Raw genomic sequence first — 15965 nt, 5'->3', positions numbered from 1 at the left:
AATTCACGCAGATAAACCTTAAACTACTTAGTAAGTAGTATAATATTGTAAGCTTTGCCTTATCCTTGACATACTTATCTTTGATATATATTAGCGTTTGATTGCTTTTTCAAGGGATTACATGTGCAGCAAATGAATTAGCTTAAACACAAATTTTTTTCAAGGGAGGCTTTATGGTGAAGTTTAAAGACAACTCCAGCCTGTTTTGCTAAAATCTTAATTTAATAGAGTCCTACTTTTTCATGTTTAGCAGTAATTAAGGTCAACATAATCAACTTATCCTTGAAACTAGGTCCTGCCCACTTTGTGTTGAAATAGTGACATGACATGCATACAATGTGAAACATTTAGTCAAAAATATATGACTGTTAGTTACAATTATTTTTAGGCTCAACCTTAAATTAAAAGCATCACTTATTTTGGGTTTTTTTTTTTTTGAACACTTATTTTGGGTTTTTAAATGTTGCAAAACTTTCCCCCGACAGCAGCGTGGTCTTCTCCGTCGCTAATGCCCATTGCTATTTTCAAGATTGTTTTAAGATTTTCTTAATGTAATCTCGTGTGCATGGCTAAAGCTTGCCTTTTCTTCACGTATTGAGTTAAAAAAACTTATGCCAATCCCCATGAAAACTGTTATTATATTGTAATTGATCTCGACTATACGCCCTATGCAAAAAAATTAGAAATTATTTTTAAATTTTTTAGTGTTATTTTTAGAGTGCATGCGACATATGAGATGAGATGACGCCTTTACCATAGAAAAAATGAGATCCGATCATTTGGGTCAATATCTTTAAAACATTGTTATTTGAAATTTTTTGTTGGAAAACATGAATATTGCAGTTTTTTAAAATTATTTCACCTATTAATTCTTCTCAATTCTTTTCTTTCTATTATAATTGTCGTGATTTCCAAACATCCAAGACCTCTTTATATAGATGGTAAAGAATAGATCCATTAGAGCGTGAAGTTGGAATTTCTTCTCTTTAGCAACTATTGTAGTAGTGGAGTGAAAGTTGCGGGGAGGATGATGAATAGTATAGTACTTTTTTGATTGTATGGGTAAAAGATGTTTGTTTTTGTACTATTGTACTCTTTCCTCAATATCTTCTTTCAGAAGTCATCTTCTTGAATGAGACGCTTCGTATAAATAGATAATGCAACTTGATTAGATATCAGAGCTTGTCTTCAGTGCCTAGTTGAAAATGAGACTTCATATTCTAGTTGTACTAAGGTCTGAAACATAGAATATTGAATTAATAGAGTCTTGAGACTTCAGAGCCAATGTTAGAGTTGATATCTTCAGAAATGATGACTTGATGATTCAGAGTATTGACTTTATTAACATGCACTTTGTTTGTTCCTTATAGGTTCAGAGAGCATCTTCGTTTCAGATTTTGCTTGCTTCAAATTTGTCAATCATCAGATCTTGCATAATTAGACTTTATATGTGCTTCATTCAGAGTCAGGTTCGTCCATACTTGACATCTCAAGAGTCAGAATATGTTTTCTTTTGATTTGCACACTTAGCAACATAGTTAGAGTACAAAATTATTTTCCATACAAACTAAACTTTGTTATCATAAAAACTCAAAGATAGTTGTAGAACCAAACTTGTTCCAACGAAAAGAAATATTTTCTAGAGAAAGAGAGAAAAAAATTAGAGAGATAAATTCCAAAAAAGAATAGTAAAATGTTGGAAAATAGTGTGAAATAAAGTGGAGGCGAGCCTTCTTTATATAGCAGTTGGAAAAACTAAAAAAGGAAATAATACATGGGTCAAATTAATTATCTAATCGATTAGCATAACATTCTAATTGATTAGCCAACACATTTTTAATCAATTAGCAGGCCCAAAAGGGAAATATTGGATATATAGCCGTTTTACGTTATTAGGTGCTGGCCCAATCACTTGGTTAATCGATTATCCATTTTCTAATCGATAATCATAATGTTCTAATTGATTAGCTACCAAATTTTTTTTGCCAACCAATTGACTTAAGTATCCAATTAATTGGTTAGTTCAAAAAGGTGTTGGAAAGAAATTGGATAACTTATTAATCACTTAGCTTGGCCTAGAAAATAATTTTCATGATAAAAACATTTGAAAATGATTTTTAAGGTGTGTGCGTGACTTGACTTAGTACTTTACAAGTTATTTCTTACTTTTACAAAACTCGGGTCACTTAGACAAACAGACACGACCTAACGAGCTTTCACACTTTATCCGAGGCTTTAAGATTCTTTCTGGATTGCTTCTTATCATATAAGCATTTTAATATTGAGTCTCTTTTTGTTGATGAGGCGTGAGATGTTTCTCTAGTTAGGTCACTATCATCAAGGTTGAAAGCCATTGCCACTAAAGTTAATCATCATTGTCGTCATTAAAACACCAGTGATGATATTTTGCGGGATTGTCACGCTTATACATGCAATAACATAGATTCATATTCTCCCCCTTTTTGTGATGGCAACACATCTCTCAAGGGAGGTGGTAAAAGATGCAAACAAGTGTTTTTGGAGTGATTGAACTCCCCCTCAATTAAGTAGAGAGTATACTCTACTTCCCCTAAGAGTATACTTCTCTCTTTTTGTCATAATCAAAAAGGCCTAACATAATCAAAGAACATAGACCCGTGTAAAAGGAACAAGTTATCTTACAGAAATGGGCAGTAGAAGTCTACAGTAAGGCATGAAAATATGATCTAAGATCTTATTTCTTCCCACGAAATGTAGTATTTAGCTTTGAAATTAACCGGTAGGTAAGCTTTAGAGAATTTCTTTTCCTCGATTCTTTCTCGAAGAGAACTCAAAGATCTTGGAAGCTTTCTAAACTAAGAGGGAATTTTGTTGTCCACTTCTTTCTTGCTCAAATTTCTCCAAGAGATAATTGTTTCACATTATGAGTGTTTTTGGACAACTTTTTTTTAGTCTTCTTAAGCCTTAGACTAGTATTGGGCTCTAGATTTTTGACACCACTTTGCTCCACAAACACTCGAGGTCTTAATGTGACTCGAGAAACTTTCCCTGTTATTAAAAAAACCATTTTTTATAAAAATCTTTTGCAAATTAAGAGTTCAAAAATCTTTTGCAAAAATAATAGAGTAAAAGCAGAGGAAATATGAAAATGGAAATGTAGAATAAATAAATAACTTGAAAGTAAAGAGTTAAAGGAAGAGAAAAAACCAACATAGATTTATAGAGGTTCGATCTAATGAAGTGACTACTCTCCCCAAGAACTCCTTTTTGAGAGTTTCCACTATGATGAGAGTTTTTTACAATTCTGGCCCACGAACCTCCTTGTACAAGGATTATAGTTTTACAATGGCTAACTTCCTTACCAAACACTAAGTTTTAACTACAGAGACCTCCACAACCAACTGAGAGCTTTTAACAACAGTCTAAGCTCTTGTTTGGTTTAACTTCATAACCAAACAAGAGCTTTTCACTTGGCTTAGCTTACAACCAAAATGAAATTTCTCCCAATGAGAATTTACAATATTTCCCTTACACAAAAATAGAAACTCATGACAGTTATAAAACTTCACTCTCAAAAGGACTAAGGCAAATGTGAGAAAAATTAGAGAGAGAAAGAGAGAAAGAGAGGAGGGAGAGATATAGATAGATAGATAGATAGATAGATAGATAGATAGATAGATAGATAGATAGATAGATAGATAGATAGATAGATAGATAGATAGATAGATCGATAGATGGATAGATAGATAGATAGATAGGTAGATAGATAGATAGATATAATCATATAAACATATATGGCAAGTGTTCAAGCACATAGATCACCAGAGCATGCTTAACAATTCAAAATACTTCATTATTTAAGAAACAACTAGGAATCAAAGAAATAATACAATTAGGAAAATCTACTCAGAATCATCATCATTGTTGATCACTCCAAAAGGCATGTAAATCTAATTTATGCCAGAATTTAGGCTAGATAACTCATCTCCTTGTCATCCTTCTTTGGCCTCTTCATGATTTTGTTGAGAAGAGCTTCAATTGAAGTAGTTTCTGGAATTTCATAATCAAATACTTCTAACAAAGATGTCTCTCCCTGCGGATGTGGAGCTGGCTCACTAGAATAAATTTCTTTTCCTTTGATGCATCTGTAGGATAACACTCCAACTTTGATGTCTATTTCCATTTGGTTTAGCGTGCCATTTCCTATCACCATGAGACCTAGAAAGACAATATTAAGAATTGCATCTTTTGATATATTTGAAGCATACTAACTTTTTACGGCTCTATAATTCTTGGATTGATGAAAAGAAAAGGAATGTCAATATGATAACTGATTTGGTCACTTGGAGTGTCGGATAAGTCACACGCGATGTTGCCAAATTCTACCAAATTATGGCAAACAACTCCGATAAGTTATTATCCCAAATTTATTTCTATCTAATGAATGTTTTAGATGTATTGGGTTTCAATATTAAGACATCTGAAGCTTCTTTTAACATAAACCATAACATTGCAACTATTCCCACATAAACTTCCAAAGAAGAAGAGTATGCACGTGAACCCATCTGGATATTCTTGCATTTATCAAAGACTCCAACTAGAGCACAACCCAGGAACCCATTGTGATATCCTTCCACCTACTAAACTTTCCAATTGGAGCATAACGCATGAGCACACCAAGCTCTCCTTGTACTTACTAAAGACTCCAACTGCAACATAACACATGAATCATTAGGTTTTCCTCACATCTACTATAAACTCCAACTAAAGCACAATTCATGAACCCAAATGGCTCTTCTTGCACCTACTAAAGACTCCTACTAGAGCACAACGTGGGAATCCGATGGGCTCTCCAAGCACCTACTAAAGACTCAAACTGAAGCACTAAGTAGGAACCAGTTAACTCTCCTTGCATCTACTAAGGACTCCAAATATAACACAATGCAATAAGCCATCAGACTCTCCCTATACAAATTAAAGACTTTAATTAATGTTCAACATAAGAACCCACTAGGATCTCCTTGCACCCACTAAATACTCCAACTAAAGCACAACACAGGAATCCATCAGGCTATTATTGATTCTACTAAAGACTCCAACTGGAGCAAAACCTAGGAACCCATCGGGCTCTCCTTTCACCTACTAAAGACTCCAATAGGAGCACAACACGTAATCTACTAGGATCTCCTTACAACTACTAAATACTACAATTAGAGCATATCATATAAACTCACCACACTCTCTTTGAACCTATTAAAGACTCTAACTAGAGCACAATATAAGAACCCACTAAACTCTCCTTGCACCTACTAAAGATTCCCACTAGAGCACAATACGGTAACTCATTAGGTTGTCCTTGTATGTAATTAGGACTCCTAAAGGAGCAATATGCATGAACCTATTTGGATCTCCTTGTGTATACAAAAAAAATCCTAAGGGAGTACAATTTAGTAGCCCACTGAGCTCTCCTCGAGCTTACAAAAGACTCCTAAGGGAGAATATGCTGAAGCATTAATGAAAGCCTTATCCCTATGGGTTACTCCCTTCGAGGTATGATCAACCAATACAAAGAACCAACACGTAAAAAAAAGCTCAAAAAAGGTAAAAAGCATGGGTTATATAGGAGGACCACCCGTGAAGGATGATCAGCCTACTTTGGAAGTACTTCTCCCTTACTCACATGTTTTTGTGTTCTTACCATGACTAATAAGGATAATTGAAGGACATTAGGAAATCTCAGACTGGTCTCAATTGTAATATGCTAAGATTTGATCTATAAAACAAAGTGTCTTCCATTTTCCACAAGACCAATTCAATAATTGATGACCAAGACAACTTCTTCTGATCACATATGTGGTGTTATATTTCCAAGACCCGTCACTTAAAACACTTCACCCCTACATGCCTTGTGCTGAGGGGCTGCAATATGTATCTTATTTTCATATGAATACCAACAAAAGACCTCGACAATATTACATAAAGGACAACCTAAGGAAGAGTCTGGCTAAAAGATAGGTATATCCCACCATGAAATAAAAAAGGCGTACATCATCATCATCATTCATTATATCAACTTAGCCCGCAATAATGAGGTTGTCTAGACTAAATTAGGTCTAACTCTAATAGAGGGGAAATAACCATTAAAAGAATATGTATGATCCAGTCTCTAACTTCAAGCATCTCACACCTTCTGGCCTCATGCTTGAGGAACTGTGAACATTTTTGTCTCTCCTCTTAAATTACTTATTGCCTTTAGGCCTTATGCCGTAAGTACTGTGTGCATTAAGGTCTCCCCCCTAAAGTACTTTGCTCCTTTAGGCCTCATGCTTGAAGAACTATGTTGATAGGCTAGACCAAGACAGACACATGCAGTTGATACCTGATACATTTAAATATGCTAACATAGCTTTAAGAACGCATTAACGGTCATAATTGACCGTTCTCAAACAATGAAACAAAAGGTTTGATGTCCATTAATTTTCCCTAGCTAGACACTGAGACATGCACAATAATGAGAAATGAAATTTCCATAAAGGAATAAAACCCAAAAGATCCTATATAAACTAATAAGTCTTGCACATAAAAGACAGACTACTAATTTCACTTACACTTAGATAAAATATTGTGACTCTTACTGGCCGAACTTTGATAGAGTTATCAAATTAGTGTAATCTACATGTACAAACTTAAATGAAAATTTCTCTCCTATGGTGAAACCTATAACCATTAGGTTGATTCTCAATCATTTCATTTCATACAAATGGACCATCCAACATCTAGATGCCAACAACGCATTCTTAAATGGATTTCTTGATAAAGAATTCTACATGGAGAAACCCTAAAGGTGTGTGGTTGGTCATCCATATCTTATATGAAAACTCAACAAAGCACTTTACGGTCCCTAACAAGCTCCTCGATAATGGTTTCAAAAATTTTAGGATGCTCTTCTTCATCAAGGTTTCAAAGCTATCAAATTTGACTGGTCATTATTTACCTTGTCTTAAAACAAGCACATTGTCTAACATCTTGGGTATGTTCATGATATCATCATCACACATAACTATGTCCCTCTCATTCAACAACTCATTATTAAACTTAACATTGTTTTCTCTATCAAGCATTTAGGTGATTTGGATTATAGATATCCACCAGAACTCCAATGATACACTTCTTCTCTCTCATTCCAAATACCCCAGGGAGATGCTAACACAAACTAATATGATTGAATGCAACATTATTTCCACTTCTATGCAATCCTCTTGTATATTTAAGAAGACTTGGTCTAAATTATTACTTGGCCCCTTTATATACATGTTGGTAGTTGAAGTCTAGCAATATGCCACTTTAACTAGACGAGAGATCTCCTATGTAGTTAACACGACATGTTAATTTACGTTTAACCTTATCGAAGCTCATTAGGTTGTATTTAAGAGGATACTTGGGTATCTCAAAAGAATTATTAATCATGAGTTACCTTTTACCCTTACTTATATCACAACACTCATTTGTTTGAAGGCCTTTTGTGATGTTGATTAGGAAGCTGATTCTGATGGAAGAAGAAGCACATCAGGAGTTGACATTTATTTTGGCCTTAGCTTGGTCTCATGGCGGTCCAAAAAAACAATATATTATAGCTCAATCTAACACTAAAGGTAAATATAAAAACTCGTTAAATGTATCAACTGAACTTCAATGGATTCAAACTCTTCTTGAAAAGTTGTGTGTTCAAGTGTAGCCTCCTCCAGTTCTTTGTGATAATTAATCAGTTGTGTTATTGACTCAAAAATCTATCTTACATAACAATACCAAGCACATGAAGATTGATTTGTTTTTTGTGCGAGGCAAAGGTATTTTGAAACGTCTCTTTATAGTCTGTTTTCCAGGAACAAATCACTGGGCAGGTGTTTTTAGTAATGCAAAATGAATAACTAACTGATAAAATAAGTTATTCCATAATTGACCGTTGTCAATAATTGGTAGTTACAACTAGGGATAGACAAATGGAGTCGGTTCGTCAAACATGTTCGTTTTGCCTTCACTTTTTGTGGGGCGGGTCAAAGTTTTAAGTCTGCAACCTTTGATGTGTCCGCCCTGCCCGCCCCATTTTTTGGTTTTTTTGCGAGCGCAAGCTTTTCCATACAATTTTGCAATTTTTAGGATTAGAAGGTTCAATGCCCCAGGATCCACCTGCCTCGCCCTCACTTTTTTGCGGAATGTACCAAAGTTTTATGTTCGCACTCTCTAATATTCTCGCTAGGCTCCACCATATTTTTTGTGAATTTTTGCAGAACAAATTTAAACGAAATGGACATGCTGGTTTGCTACTCTTAATTCCAACCTTCTATAACAATTCTTTTATCAAACATTGTGAGTTTGAGTGCACCTCTATAACCGTTTTAGAAGCAATGAAAAACAATTATAAAAATTGTAAATCAAAATCTACATAACCATTCTCGCTACTCTAATAACTAATAATGAATTTTTTTTATTTAATTATCTTAACCAACTTCATAAGAAATAGTGATGGCGAAATTAATAGTAAGAGTTAGAATTTTAATATATTAATTCAAGGATTATTATATTTGCAAATCTCTATTTTTTGAACATTCACTCACCCCCAACACTTTATTTTTGTGTTTCTCTTTTCTTACCACATCATCAATATTTAACACACATCAAACTATTCTCCCTAGTTCTTTCTCTCTAAAGATATAAATGAGGTGCTTGGTTGTCAAAAGATAATTTTCTATTAAGTATTATTAATAGTATTATTGAAAAAGAAAAACTATGTCATGAGATTGGGGTTGGTTCTAGACATCTATCTGACCAGTCCCGACATTTGTGCTTACTACTATCTCTCACACACACACACATCAACTATACTCTATATCTATACATTTCATTTCTCAACAAAACTTCATCAAAGATAGTGCCCCATGAACCCCCACAAACAAACTCTTGTCAGTTATGACCCTCAAATATGGAAACAAGATCATAGAACACAAAAGAACATCATAGGTGCATCATCATCATCTTCTTCAAATAACTCTTCATCTTTGGCTAATAGTTTCCATGGCAGCAGAAAGTGCAACAAACTGCTTGAGGATGACGATCTAGTCTCTACTGTAGTGCCTGCTGTTACGGTTGTGTTGGAAGGCCGTTCGATCTGCCAACGCATCAGTCTGCATAGCCATGATAGCTACCAAAGTCTCGCCGTGGCTCTACGACAGATGTTTGTGGATTGCACCGACGAGGATGGCGGTGGTGATCGTCATCTTGATCTGTCTAATGCAATTCCTGGTCATGTTATTGCATATGAAGACATGGAAAATGATCTTCTTCTTGCTGGTGATCTTACCTGGAAGTAAGGATCTCTTAATTTTATTAGTTAATTAATTATGATTTATGAAGCACGATGATCAGAAACACGGCATTTTTTCCAGAAGTGTCGATGCTATAAAGATTTTTGTACTGTGATGGTTAATTATGTGTTTGTATTTTATGTTAATAGAGATTTTGTACGTGTGGCAAAGAGAATTCGGGTACTTCCAGCAAAGGGGAACTCAAGGAAGAGAAGCACAAGCTAGGTTCAAGATCAGAACATGAAACATGGTTAATCGTGATTTGTACTTTGTTATTAAATTATTATGAGTTGATTAATCCAATTGAAAGTACACGTAAAGTTGTGCTTTGTATGAATAAAATGTCGCGTTTTCCCATTTGCAGTACATGGTTTCTCTGTTGTTATTATAAAAATATAAAATGGTTCTCTATATATTTATTTACTTATTGTTCCAAGGTTATAATTATAGGTATATTTAATTAAGAAAAAATTGATATATCTTGATAGATAAGGCAAGTGCGTGTGTGAGATGATAAGTTATACGATGAGTCACGAGTACAAAAAGATCAATATAATTTTAAAATTTACACCCAATATACGAAAAACGGGTGTAAATTAAAAATGCGGTGGCAATTTTATAAATAATATATCATTTTAAATATTATCAGGTGATAATTTACATCCTATTTTCTAAAAACGGGTTTAAATTAAAAATATTATTATAATCAAAGTTCAATTACTCCCTTTAAACAAAAAATGGGTGTAAATTTATATAAAAAAAAATTGTTCAAATTTATAACTCAAAATATATAATCTATATAGCATTTTAATAAATAATTTAAATATTATTAATAAATTAATGAATGAATATTAATGGATCTAAATTTATTAGGTGAATAAAATAGTTTAAACATTATACAAAAACTCTTTATTAGGTGGAACATTATACTTTAAACATAATTCTTTAAATTTATTAATATAATAAAATACTTTCTCTATTTTTTATTCAACTCTTTTACGAACTCATTTTCAACTATTTCAGAAAACCCGTTTTTAATCTAACTCTGTTCCATTCATGCATTTCGCGCGATGGCAATTTTGGAATTCAGCGAGTTTTATTGGAAAAGAGGTTGATTTCGGATTTCTGCGAAGTTTGATTTCTCTAAACCACACTACAATACCCTTGCAGTGACGACACCGTTTCCTCACTGAAAAACGAAGATCTCTTCTTCGCTCACTCTCATTTCACCAAAACGTTTACGACAACGAAGCTGAGGGGAAACTATTGCAGTGACGACAACGAAGCTGAGAAGAAATTATTGCAGTGACGACACCGAAGTTTGATTTCTACGGCTGATCTATGGCTGTTAACGATCATGCATATTCAATTTACACAGCGAAGTTAGGGTTTAAGTGATTTGTATTCATTTGCAGATAACTGAATCGTGATCATGTGGGGGAGATTTTCCTTTTCCTCTCTCCTTGTTAAAGATTCTACGCACGCCACATGTTTGTTACTTTGCTGGTTTTGTCATCTTTCTCACCAGTTTGGAAGCATAGTTAATGTCCATGAACTTGATGAATATGCTAGTATGAGAATGGTTTAGTATTGAATCTCATACATGTTTCCATTTCACCGATTCAAGATACTGTTATTCTTTATCTGCAGGTTCATGCTTTGCAAGATTGGATAATATTTTGTTAAACAATAAAAGTGGAGATTAGTAAGGTTTATTTTAACATGAACATTGTTTGGTACCATTTCACAATACTCATGGCTCTTACTTCACTTCCCCTGTGCATTACTGTAGTTTCTTGTTTATGTCATACCTCCAGGTTCCGACATTGCTTTATATATGTATTGGAAATATGCTGTAAGACCAGACCCAAAATTTCAACTAATTACTTTATGATGCTTTTTTAAACTTCTTTCAGTTTGCTTTTCTGTTTCTATGGATGATTCTCCGGAGTCCATTTGTTACCTCATATTCTTATAAATATGCGCACGATATTAGAGTTGTCTGAATATGAATAAATCAGCTTAATATTATATAATTGTAATGTATCCTATTTCGTTTCATCAAGCAGGAAATTGACAAGAAGATACTATCATTGGGTTATAGTGAACTGAATGCAGAAATCATATCTGTGGATGCACAAGAGTCCTTTGGTGGTGGAGTCATTGTCTTGGTGACTGGGTTTATGACAGGAAAGGATGACATTAAGCAGAAATTTACTCAGTGTTTCTTCCTTGCTCCTCAAGAGAAAGGCTACTTTGTTTTGAATGATGTTTTCAGATATGTTGATGAAAATGAAATCAAAGAGCCTGATCATGTAGTTGAATCACCTGCTTCTACTGACAATATGTATTGATGTATTTATTGCCTTTTGACAGCTGAGGGCTATTCAATTTATGTGAAAGGGCTGCCTGGAAATGCTACGATTGCACTTCTCGAGAATGAGTTCAAGAAGTTTGGCCCTATTAAAAGTGGTGGTATCCAAGTTAAGACACAAAAGGTATTTCATTTGGTAGTTCCTTGTTTTTTAAAGCGTTGGCTGCTGCTAATAATATATTTTTTGGCATTTCAATGGATTTGTCAGGGATTTTCCTATGGCTTTGTGGAGTTTGAAGTGGCAAGTGCCGTGCAAAATGCAATTGAGGTATTTATCTGATGTTACTTTATCTTCCGGAATTCCATAGTCAAAAATATTTGCATAGACAATTTCTAATTCCAAATGAAAATGAAAATCATTATGTTCTTCAGTGCGTTGATGCCAATCAACAAGTTGTATTTGGTTCCCTTATTTGTTTTCTAGCTTACATTCACTTAGTAGGGTAGTTTTTTTCCGGTATAAATCCACTTGCACAATCTGCTCTTTCACCAATTTGTTCAGCACTGCAATTGCCCTGTGCTTCATTGCTTGTTAATGAATACAGTTGCTGTAAATTTCTTATGTTTCTGAGTTGTGCATATCGTTTTTAGTCATTTGTATGTGGGGTTTGTATGTTACCTTCTTTTTGAAATTTTTTAAGGACTTCACTATTATTATTATTATTATGATTATTATTATTAACTAATAATCATAATAAGATCAACTAATCGAGGCACGTTACTAAGATACATTCTCTACCGTTAGGTGATATAATGTTTAAAATAGGCTATGTATCTGCATGCAGACTACATAGTTTAACAGCTAAGATTGGCTTACGTTTTATTTTTCTATCATGAACAAACATAAATGATTGATTAAGAAATTTATAGTTGTTATAGGCTAGTGGGCTCCTTCTACTGGACCTTATATCACCTGGGCCAGCTTCCCAACCTGCATCACAGTAGACTGTTATGGCTACTTTTTTTACCCGGAACAGAAGCTTTTATGTAAGCAAATTATGGTTAAATCTTTTTACACAGTAGTGATGATTAATGTATCCTTTATCTTTCTTTTTTACTTTATTCTTAAAGCTATTGGAAGCTAATATCAGTCCTTTTGTTTTGTTTTTATATCAGGACAAGCCCGAGCCAGCTCCAGAGGGTCGCTTGCCTGATGCCACCAAGGGTCAGTGTTTTTAAAATTGCCATGTGAATTAATTCATATGTTTTATTGTATTTGTTTGGCTTAGGATTTGCTCTTGATTATTGCAGGTTCTGACCATTTGAGGGATGTGTTTGGAAAAGCTATGGGGCTTAGTGATCAGGACATTGTTGCTCTATCTGGTGGTCACACCATTGTAAGTCATAACTTCAAGCTTGCTTCTAGTATTATAGTTGTATTATTGTGCAATTCATGATGTGGTTGATAATATTACTAGCTGTATAATTAAGCTGACTTTTGTAAATGTTATATAATGATGTATTCTCATTGCTGTGTGGTCTTGACTGTTTTGGTTATGCTTAATGTAATTGGTAGGGAGCTGCACACAAGGAGCGTTCTGGATTTGAGGGACCATGGACTTCTAATCCTCTCATTTTTGACAACTCATACTTCACGCAAGTCTTTTGAAACTCTTTCTTTCAACTTCGTCCCCTTTTATCCAGTTTTAAATTATCTCTATTGACAATATTATTGATAAATGTACAGTGAGTTGTTCACAGTGATAAAAGTTTTTTAATACTCTCTGATTTAATCTAGTGAGTTCTATAGATAGTAATTATTATTGCATTGAAAAATGAAATAACCATTCATTTCATTTTGAGACAATTGTTTTTGAGTCATTATTCATTGTGGATAGTGGGACAGATTATGTACATCAAGATAGTAAATTCTGAATGTAGTACGATGTACAAGAAGAGGAATTTTATCCTGTAACTCTATGATAGTACATTGAATCTATTCTTCTATTAAATGGATTTGTGCAGCTTGGAAAAAGTGAGATAATTATAAGTAATTAAATGATTTTATTTTAAGCACTTCAAATGTATAGGAAGAGTCCTATTATTATTTATACTACCTGATGTTATCTTTGGTTTCTTTTCTTATCAGTGTGTGAAACCAAACAAGAAAGATTGTTAGGATCCTCTTGCAATGATAATCTCTTCAATTGGGTTTGTTGATTGATTTTGTGCAGGACTCTTCAATTGGATTACTTGGATTTGTATTTGATTCATTGGCCACTTAGTTCTCAGCCTGGAAAGTTTTCATTTCCAATTGATGTGGCTGATCTATTGCCATTTGATGTGAAAGGTGTGTGGGAATCCTTGGAAGAAGCTTTGAAACTTGGACACACTAAAGCTATTGGAGTTAGTAACTTCTCTGTCAAGAAACTTCAAAAGCTACTTTCTGTTGCCACTGTTCTTCCTGCTGTTAATCAAGTAAGTCATTAACTAAACATGAATTTAGATTAAAACTTTAATAGATTATCAATATGTATTTATATGATGTGCTTGTGTATGTATAGGTGGAGATGAACCCTGTAAGTGAAGGACAAACAAAGAAATCAGTTTCTTCTAAGAGCAAAATTCTCGATCCACAAGGGCCTATGCTTCAGAAATGGAACAAAATCTTCGTAATCACATGTGTAATGGCCATCTCTGTAGACCCTCTTTTCTTTTACATTCCGGTGATTGTCGGTAAAAACAAATGTGTTGATTTGGATGAAGCGTTGCAGACTACTGCCAGTGTTCTCCGCACGTTCTTCGATCTTTTCTACATTCTTCGCATCATCTTTCAGTTTAGAACCGGATTCATTGCACCTTTTTCTCTTGTTTTCGGAAGAGGCGAACTCGTTGACGATCCTGTCGCCATAATGAAACGATACTTGAGTTCTCATTTCATCATTAACATTCTATCAATTATTCCACTTCCACAGGTATCTTTCATTTGGGCTTCATTCTTTATCAAGTATATATAATTTTTTCCGATGCGAAAGAGATAATTTTGCTATTGTTTTTGCATTTCAGATTATTTGTTTGGCTATATTTCCACACATGAAAAATTCAGCTCCATTTGTAGCAAAGGATTTGTTAAAGTATGCAGTATTAATCCAGTATGTGCCGCGACTACTACAGATTTGGCCATTATTCAAAGAAGTAACTAGAACTTCAGGAATATTGACAGAGACAGCATGGGCTGGAGCTGCTTACAATCTTTTTCTCTACATGCTTGCAAGTCATGTAAGTCGATTTTATTTCGCTCTTAAGATTCGATTATCTTATATATGTTCTTAGTTATTATCATTGATCACTAAATTCTTGTATATGGTTGATGCATAGATGGTTGGAGCAAACTGGTATATACTTTCAGTAGAGTCACAAGTGCGGTGCATAGATGGTTATATTCGAAGGTTCCTCACAAATGCAGGTTGGCCATATACTTGAGCCTTTCTATTTATATTCTTACCTTGTTTTTTATATACCTTTCTGAAAATACTATTTATTATTGTTCATTGCTTTAGTTTCTTCTTTTTGTGACACATGCAATTAGATATCTTCAAATGTCAATTTGATTAATCCTTATCTGCTAACTAAGTGCCTTCCTCAGCTTCAATTCCTGTATTACATTCATCTAGTGCACTTTATCACACAATAGTCAATGGACATGCATGAAAATCAAGCTGAGTAAAGTACTAGAAAATAAAAGTTTCTGTTTTATAAAAGAGTAATAAAATCAATCATGGGACACAACTTCTAATGTAAGCTTTTAAAGCATTCAAGATCCATTGAAAAGCTCATAATTGCATAAATTCTTAAGCACGGAAGATAGCTTTGTTAATCGAAAACCTGATGCTGGAGAATACAAGGAAAAGCTAATGTCATGCTCTTCAAGAAATGGGAAACAATAAGCTATCACTACAATATCGCTATCATGAAGACATAAAGATTATTGGTGGCAGCAAAGACATTATGGAAGATGGGGAGATATATCCTGTTTCATAGTGGAATGTGCATACAAGATATGATCAGCTTTGAAGGTACAATAACGCTAATAATATTTTTATTTTATTTTTATTTTTATTTTTATAATAATTGAAAATGATGGTGTACATTAACTTTGGTTGTTGGTTGTAGATGTATTGAAGGAGTTTACTTCTAAGAAATGCGGTAAACTTGGGAAATTGCTTAAGGAACGTGGTAATCATGGGGTTCAGATGAAACACAAAGATTCTAGAGCACCGAAGCTAACCGTCAAGCATGGCGTAAAATTA

General features: G+C 34.0%; 1 protein-coding gene across 1 annotated transcript; it reads left to right on the top strand.

Annotated features, from left to right (window-relative positions):
• Positions 1-8628: 8628 nt before the first annotated feature.
• LOC131601092 (auxin-responsive protein IAA33) lies at positions 8629-9739 on the top strand. The gene is made up of 2 exons (XM_058872827.1): positions 8629-9343; positions 9491-9739. Exons 1-2 carry the CDS (start codon positions 8916-8918, stop codon positions 9564-9566), a joined length of 504 nt encoding a protein of 167 aa, XP_058728810.1. The 5' UTR covers positions 8629-8915; the 3' UTR covers positions 9567-9739.
• Positions 9740-15965: the final 6226 nt, after the last annotated feature.

This window comes from Vicia villosa, linkage group LG1 (assembly GCF_029867415.1).
Source record: "Vicia villosa cultivar HV-30 ecotype Madison, WI linkage group LG1, Vvil1.0, whole genome shotgun sequence".
NCBI classification, from domain to species: domain Eukaryota; kingdom Viridiplantae; phylum Streptophyta; class Magnoliopsida; order Fabales; family Fabaceae; genus Vicia; species Vicia villosa.
Note: the sequence above shows the minus strand (reverse complement) of the source record. Positions and strands in the feature narration are given on the sequence as shown.

Excerpts from the sequence above, each read along its gene's own strand:
- LOC131601092 (XM_058872827.1), top strand. The coding sequence starts at position 8,916 with ATGAACCCCCACAAACAAACTCTTGTCAGTTATGACCCTCAAATATGG. Across the intron at positions 9,344-9,490 it reads GCTGGTGATCTTACCTGGAA|AGATTTTGTACGTGTGGCAA; the intron begins GTAAGGATCTCT and ends TTATGTTAATAG.